Genomic DNA, 7484 nt, shown 5'->3' with positions numbered 1-7484 from the left:
GCAAAAAATCCTTTCGAGACTTACTTGAAATATTCTTTTAATTTCCCATGACCATCTTCAACTGCGAGTAACTCTTCAACGGATCTGAAGGCTTCTTGAATGTCGACGACACATTGCGGATTGTATGCGTAGAGTGACTGAGTAACGACCTCGTAATATTCTAATAGGAAATTCCATAATTTTTTACGAATGCTTTAAAACGGAAATCACGTGCTCGAGGATACTGTTAAAATTAAGGTTTACCATAAAAATCTGCTTTTGCGTAAACTGGAGCACTGCTAGCTACCGCCCCCTGGAATACATGTATAATATTTTTCTTTTCTTATGAGAATTTACCAAATTTCTACTGATTGAGAAAAAGTATTCGTCAAACCTGTATAAGGTGAGGATATTTTAATCTCGCCCAGGCCGCCATACTTCCTGCATAGGAACCACCGAAAACGACTACTGAACATTTTTCTATTCCGAATTCTCGTTTTTTTGTCTCAATAAAATAAGCTAGGTCAGCCATCGCTTGTTCCAAATTCAGATATTGCATATTTTCGGGACTAGTATCCCTAAGAAATAGACGTTTGATAATTAATAATTTGATCGGGTAAGTGGATTAGAGGAAAATGTAAAATCATACTTTGTGGGTCTACTCGCTCCGTAATAACGATGTTCAGTATAAAACATAAGGGCGCCATGTGCTACACCCAAATCAAACATGAGGCCGGTCTCAAGGAAACTAGTAGAAATTTCCCATTCGCCACCCACCATTATTAAAATTGGACCGATTCCTTGAAAGTAGCCATCGTTTTGATAATATCGCTATAATTATATCAGATTATATAATAAACAATAGAACGAAAGCAGATTCACTTACTAACCATGGACCAGGTCCGATTGTCTCGGTGATTGAAGTGATCCAATGGTTGGGTTATCCATCCTACGTATATCGTTCTGATAGCTCCTTTGAAATTGAATGAAACAGGTTTCTCTAGTCCTTTGTACCGGAAAATATGCTTTCTATAAACATTTCCGTTAGGCTCTACTCATTGTCAGTAGACCTAAAACCTATATATTAAATAACCATATCTTTGGGTCGCTATGTGATGAAAACCAGACCCACTGTTTAGTCTTCCCATAGTCCGACATAGACCACGTACGTAGGTTCTGATTTTCCACGCGGACGTAACAACTGGTTGCGAAGTCTTCTTGACTCTTTCGACAGTCAACGGCTACTGATAACTTTGATAGCCTATGGAGCCAGCATAACAATATTAAGTCCTAAAATTTCCTTATTTTCTACTTCTAGCCTGAGATAAGTTAATCAAAATGCTAGAGCTAATCCACGAGATTAGAAAGATGAAAAAGCGAAGATCTTTAAGAATTTTTCATTCAACATTGTTGTGAGCCCAAATACTGGGTTCACGGATTTGACTGCCGGAAAGGGTTTTCGGGAGTCAGGTACTTAGGGATTCGTTGCCTGAGTAAAAAGTTGGAACTTAACTCTCGATAACAAGTAAAAGATTTATTTGAAACAAAACAAGTTACGTTAGAATACACTATTGGAATAAACCGTAAACGTGGTGAGTACGAAATCACGAGGCTAGAGGTTAGTACTTCGACTAAGTTACCGTAGTAACGCTTCACTCGTAGCTCTCTACTTCGTCTGACGAGCCGACAGGTCGTCCGCTTTTTATAATCTTAGTTATGGAATTTTTTAGAGATACAATAACCAAGGATTGTTTCTATATTTCGCCATGGTGTCGGTGATGTGTCTCCCTTGTTTCCATAATATTGGCGAGTGGAATGTGCCACGTCGCAGCGTGGCCATTCCGTCGCTTCTGACGTAGGCGTGTTTCCAAATCTATATTATGGTTTACAACAACATTTAATGAGACAATCTTGTAACTAATAGATAAGTGTGATAGGACAGTATCTTCTTTGCTATAAAAATATTTATTGAAATTATAGGAAATACAATCTTATTCTCTGCCTGGTTTCTTTCTATGTAACAAAAATTCGAATAGTCTCTCTAGTGTCTAGACTTGACAATAGATGACGAATATAACATTATTTATTTCCTTTTCTGTTTATTAGTTTCCGAATCGGAAGTCTCCCATCCGTCATTCGATTCGGTGGATGATCTTTTCTGATATCTCACAGGACTTCCGTGTTCCTTATGATCATTCGTCGATGAATCTGTGTAATCTGATTCGTTCTCCGAATACGAATTATTTGATTCTACATCATCCCATTTTGACTTGGGGCGTTTTACTCTTTTTGAATGTTTTCTCGTTTTATAATCCTTTGATCCTCCCGGTTCCTTATTAGCGATAAGAGATTTTGTCTGTGGCGAATCATTTTCTTCGTCATTGGTCCTTTTCACGACATCTTTGGATTTGAATCTTGAATCATTTCTAGTCTTCTCCCGCGTTCTCGATCCTTTTTGTATTCCTGACCTAGGATCCCTTGACCTTTTTCCTACTTTTGAATGCCTTCCTTGACTTTCCGTATGACTAGATAATTCCTCGTTATTGTCACTATCTTCAGAATGTTTCCTTTTCGATCGATTATCACGTCTGCGTGAGGATCTTCCACCGGGAGATCGTCTGTCGTGTGTTTCGAGATTTCTCGAATTTCTACCAGCTCTTTCCGTCTCCTCCTGTCTTCTATCGCGCCTAGAATTATATCTACCGTCAATATCCTCTTGACGACGATGCCTTCCGTTTTTGCGACGATGTTCGACCTCAACTTCCGGTGATTCCGACCACCTCCAATCGCGATCCTCTTCGTTTCCTCCGCGTGTAGATTCCTCCCACTTGGACCTGTTACTCCTGTGTTCGCTTCTTCTGGTTGTAGGATCCTGACTCTCGGTCCTTTTAGCCCATCTGGGTGGACTTCTTATATCGTATTCGTCGTGGGGATTCCTAAAAGTATGCAGGAAGTTACAAGCACGTCCTTTGGGGCACTTGACCATCCCACACACAGCGTTCCTCCACGATTTCAAGTTCGCGAATTCGCAATTCAATTGCCTTCCTGCGTACCAGCGACCCTTCAGCTTCCTGACTGCGCGCGCTGCTTCGCGTTCAGTGTAATATTCGACGTACAAATTTCCACGAAGATGGATCTCCGTGTTACAGCAATACTTGAGGGTTTTTATTCTGCCAAAACTTTCCAATTCAGGCACCACGTCCTTGTAGAATTCTCGAAAATGCTGTCGAGTCTCCGAACTCTCAAACTCCAGGACGACGTCAGTGTCGTATTCGGCAGAATTTTTCTCCAGAGAGAAATGAGAATAAAATCCAGGAATCAGGATGACTTTGCTGAGACAAACTCGACGATGATTGCGAGAGCAAGTGTCACCGTAACGACAGGCGGCAGTTTTTGTGAAAAATGGACAAAGTTCCTTGCCAGGTTGACTCTCCGTTACGGCTCGCAGAGCTTCTGGTGTTTTCGTACCATTGTCGATGTAATCGTCTATCTGTCTCTGAAGTTCCTCGTGTCTCTTGATTTCTTCTTCTTGGAGACGTTTCTCTTGTTCCTTCTTCAGTCTTATTGCTTCTTGCTTTGCTTCGTATTCCTTGCGAATTTTCGCTTCTTGCTCGAGCTGCTCTTGTCGCGCTTTTGCTTTCCGCTCTTGAAGAATTCGCCATTCTTTCTGTGCCGTTGCCTAAAATCAAATGTAATATAAATGTCAGACCACTTGAATTCTACGTACATTTTATTAAAATCTAATTCATTCACGACCCTAATGAACTCACAAGAAAGTAATTTGTAGGTTTTGGCATCCACATGACGACATCGTTTTCGAATATATGTGAATTCTCAAAACGTGCAGAGTATCGATAACAAATGAATCCCGCGTATTGATATTACCGTTGTGTATCGATAAAAAGAAAATACTGTCGATTACCAAATTACTTACTTCAGTTTCCAACCAGCGTTTCTCCTGTTCCTCGTGTTCCTTTTCCTCCTGTTGCTTTCTAGCTTCGTCTTGTTTCTCTTGCTCGGCCAACCAATTCAAATATTCCTCGCTTCTCTCCAGTGCTGCCCTCAGGCGTTCGGCGTCGGCGTCTCTCTCACGAGCGGCTTCTCGTCGGAGACGTTTACGACGCTCTTTTTTCGCAAGGCGTCTCCACTCCTTATGGCTTAACCGAGCCACGCCAGCACACTCCATTTCCTGACATGTTCTTCGGAAGTACTCTTGTATCGAATTGGATGTGACGGTAATTGAATTGAAAGTTCGCGAAACTGCTCAATAGTGGCTGACAGTCGACACGAGCAGACGACACGTGCTCATATGCCGCCATTGTGGCATTAGCAGTCATTGCGCTTGTGCGACACGGAATTTAAAACTGGCGCAGATTTATGATAATACTCCAGCAATACTACAATCCAGCTGACCTCCACAATTCGATTCTCTTGAAATTTGTATCGGCTCTTGGGGCAATAATCGATTATTTCTATTTGAAAACCGATTAATAACAAAATTATTTCTTTTCACATATTTAATCCTCGGTAGAACTAAATTCAAACAGAATGAGTCATTGCAGTTATTCAATCATTACGTAAAGTATTAAATCAAATGTCTTTCGAACATTTTAAAAGCATCCAGTTTTGTTCTAATTGCACAAATAATTTATTACAGTTTCTAGCATAATTGTACGTATGCTCTTGTTTATGCTAAGTATAATGTGGTGCGATTGCATATATGTTGCCGTTCTTTCTTCTCGCTTCGATGAACGCGCATTCAAGTAACAGAAGGTCTGTTTGTCAAAATATAAGGTTTCGTAGATCGACAGCATACATATGTCTCTTGGAATGAGATAGGGACGGGGGATGGGCTCGTTTTCGTACGGCCCTGAGGTACCGTTAGTTCTCGGCGAGCATTGAACCACCGGTGTGGGGGACTCGTTCCAAGGAAGGAAGCGTATTGGCCACTCTAATGCTCTTCGAAATGTTCTTCGCCAGTCAGCCGTTCCTCTTGCGCGCACCTACGTGTCATTATTCGTTACAATTGTCTTACGAAGGAGGCCTCCGACTAACCGGTTCGACATGACTGAATTCGCGCGAGTCGACCACGTTGATATACTAAATATAAAATAACTTCCCACTGTTACACGTATTGTTTTTTGTGGATCTAGTACGGTATTGTAAAATAATATATCTTACAATTGATAGGACAGTTTGACGTGTACCGTTTTATATTCTGTCTTGTGACTTCTTTTTAAGACCGTATTTTGCACGCGGAACCCGTGAAGGTCTCGAATTCCTTAAAAGTGTCAGTCCCGTTAAATTTATGATATTAGTTTTTTTATTGACTATTATAGGAAATAATAAAAGGAAGGATGTTTGTTTAAAAAAAGGAATCCGTAAAACTCAGTTTGTTGTGTCTTTGATAATTACATACAAGATAATTGTAAATTGGAGTGACGTGTCGTTTGAACGATAAATAAAGAAAATGTCCAAAGAAAATGGAACTAAAGCGACCAAACAGAATATAGAAAAGAAGACGAAATTCCGGGCGTATCTGCATTGGCTTTTTGGTGGTATCCTCGGTGCACATCATTTCTACCTTGGCAGGGACGATCATGCTTTCGTCTGGTACTGTACCCTTGGTGGATACTTTGGAATCGGATGGTTGCGTGATCTCTTTAAGATTCCTACATACGTAGCTGATGCTAACGAAGAAGTCCAGTATATGGAATGGTTCAAAAATCAAGTCCGGATAAATCAAAAGGTATTTTTAACGATCAATCACAAAAATGTCTTTCTCGAGCAACATGTGTAAACGTATGAACTACTTGCGTGGATAATATTTCGGATTTTATTTTCTTCGTCCGACCAGAAGTTGTTGTTCTAGGCTGTACTCATCTCGTACAGTTTCCCTTATTAATGTATTATAATTGCTCAGCTTGTTCATATTATTATGTCAGTTGAAACCAACTTACCTTCCCGCCATTTGAGTCAATAGCGATGCAGTCCATAAATTTGCAAACTCACTAGAAATAATATACACGTAATATTCAATTTACATATATTTTTCATTCCAGCCACCATATTCAACCGTAAGATTTCTTGGCGCCGTGATCGTGTCATACCTTTGGGGTCAACTGATCTACTTGGCCATTCCAAATGAGGAGATCAATGGAATCAATTTCAGGCCTTTGATGATCTTCATTCCAGCCGGCGTAGCCCTAGGTCGGCAATTCTGTCATTGTTGTCAATAGAATAGGTCAACGTGGATGTATTCTACAATTAAAGACAGTCTGAGTCTTGAGTCCACTTTGCCGTGTTTGTGTCTTTTACTGATAACACTGAGGTCAAACAGCTCGACGAAATATGCATAGATAATGCATAGTTTTTTTAGATAAGAATTAATTATTCGGCAATTCGAAAAATCGATTTCGTTACGCTACTCAACTAGCGTCTTTCAAATAGTCACTGTTCCTTCAATGTGCACGTAGTCAATTTTGAAAAAAAAAATTGTTCAATGTCTGCAACCACTTATTAACATCTCATGATATTTCTCTGTCAATCAGGAGTTTGGGTCGTGGGAAACATCGGACGTGAACAAGGAACAATATGGGTTCCCTTGGGATTGGCCTACTTATGTTATCCAACCTTAACCTACCTTGGAGACGACAATACCTGGATGGCCCTCATGGTTCTGGCTGCCTCCCTTGGGTTCGACACCTTCAGCAAGCAGTGGCGGCTGAAGCCGCGTAAGAAGCGCAGTACACTTAAGAGATTAGGCATCTTTGGGATTGCTTGTTTACTCTACACTTCACTTTGGGGCAGCTACTTCTATTTCAATGCCAGCATTACGGACAGCGAGGGAGAAGAGATTAAGATCTCCGATGCAATCAGACACTTTTTGACATCGCCAATTTGGCTGGACCTTAAGGTCAGTGTTAATGAGACCTTAATATGCATGGCAATAAGGGATTATAAATGATTATGCAATTAGGCGAGCCTGGAAGAAACATGGCGGCAAGCTAAGCACCAGGGTTTCTGGGCAACCTGGAGGCAGCTGGTGGACCTCACCGATCCTAGAGGAGAAATAAATGCCTACAAGGTAACATTATCTTCTGATACTCTTTTTTACCTGGATACTTTGATATGAATCAAATTTTAAAATTTTTTTTTTAAATTAGGTCTTGGGCCTCTCGCAAACAGCTTCGCAGAGTGAGGTCACTTCCAAGTGGAGGAGCCTCTCTCGAGAACATCATCCTGACAAGGTCAAAGGTTCCGAAGCGGAACGTAAAGCGGCACAAGAAAAATTCATGGAGATTCAGCAAGCTTATGAAATATTGTCTAGCGCGAAAAATCGCAGGCAACAACGAAATCGTAGAGCAGGTTGATAGGACGAAAAAGATTGGTTTTCTTTTTTTTTTTTTAATTTGTTTTTGAGTACAAGTCTCTACTATCGAATAAATTGAAAGTCGACCTGGACACGATAAGATGGCGACAATCAATGGAATATGCATTCCACG

The 7484-nt window shown here is 40.6% G+C and overlaps 3 protein-coding genes across 6 annotated transcripts in view; 1 reads left to right on the top strand and 2 right to left on the bottom strand.

Moving 5' to 3' along the window:
• The window catches only part of LOC107273273 (putative serine protease K12H4.7), a 5084-nt gene extending 4142 nt beyond the window's left edge, over positions 1 to 942 (bottom strand). Inside the window, exons 1-5 of one of the 2 annotated variants that reach the window (XM_025091273.1) lie at positions 870 to 942; positions 629 to 779; positions 374 to 557; positions 244 to 292; positions 25 to 160 (exon numbers count right to left, since the gene is read on the bottom strand). In XM_025091273.1, coding sequence (XP_024947041.1) covers positions 25 to 160; positions 244 to 292; positions 374 to 557; positions 629 to 779; positions 870 to 927 — 578 coding nt within the window. In that variant the 5' untranslated portion in view covers positions 928 to 942. Of the gene's footprint in view, positions 1 to 24; positions 161 to 243; positions 293 to 373; positions 558 to 628; positions 780 to 865 lie in introns of both variants that reach the window. The other variant, XM_025091274.1, reaches the window with a different exon arrangement.
• Positions 1 to 4422, bottom strand: part of LOC107273918 (U2 small nuclear ribonucleoprotein auxiliary factor 35 kDa subunit-related protein 1) — a 6070-nt gene extending 1648 nt beyond the window's left edge. Inside the window, exons 1-2 of one of the 3 annotated variants that reach the window (XM_025091243.1) lie at positions 3914 to 4422; positions 2067 to 3658 (exon numbers count right to left, since the gene is read on the bottom strand). In XM_025091243.1, coding sequence (XP_024947011.1) covers positions 2067 to 3658; positions 3914 to 4165 — 1844 coding nt within the window. In that variant the 5' untranslated portion in view covers positions 4166 to 4422. Of the gene's footprint in view, positions 1 to 1747; positions 3659 to 3749; positions 3880 to 3913 lie in introns of those variants that run through there. The other 2 variants (XM_015752554.2, XM_025091247.1) reach the window with 2 other exon arrangements.
• A 495-nt stretch (positions 4423 to 4917) lies between these two features.
• On the top strand, positions 4918 to 7477 carry LOC107273595 (dnaJ homolog subfamily C member 22). The gene is made up of 5 exons (XM_015751965.2): positions 4918 to 5728; positions 6042 to 6189; positions 6531 to 6895; positions 6959 to 7066; positions 7146 to 7477. Exons 1-5 carry the CDS (start codon positions 5450 to 5452, stop codon positions 7350 to 7352), a joined length of 1107 nt encoding a protein of 368 aa, XP_015607451.1. The 5' UTR covers positions 4918 to 5449; the 3' UTR covers positions 7353 to 7477.
• The last annotated feature ends 7 nt before the right edge of the window (positions 7478 to 7484 follow it).

Source organism: Cephus cinctus, unplaced genomic scaffold (assembly GCF_000341935.2).
Source record: "Cephus cinctus unplaced genomic scaffold, Ccin1 Ccin1_scaffold0091, whole genome shotgun sequence".
In the NCBI taxonomy this organism is placed as follows: Eukaryota; Metazoa; Arthropoda; class Insecta; order Hymenoptera; family Cephidae; genus Cephus; species Cephus cinctus.
This window is presented reverse-complemented; position numbering and strand designations above follow the sequence as displayed.

Bases quoted from the DNA above. Each gene is read 5' to 3' on its own strand.
- LOC107273595 (XM_015751965.2), top strand. From the start codon at position 5,450: ATGTCCAAAGAAAATGGAACTAAAGCGACCAAACAGAATATAGAAAAG. The intron at 5,729-6,041 runs GTATTTTTAACG...TTTTCATTCCAG, and splicing joins AAGTCCGGATAAATCAAAAG to CCACCATATTCAACCGTAAG. The intron at 7,067-7,145 runs GTAACATTATCT...TTTTTAAATTAG, and splicing joins GAGAAATAAATGCCTACAAG to GTCTTGGGCCTCTCGCAAAC.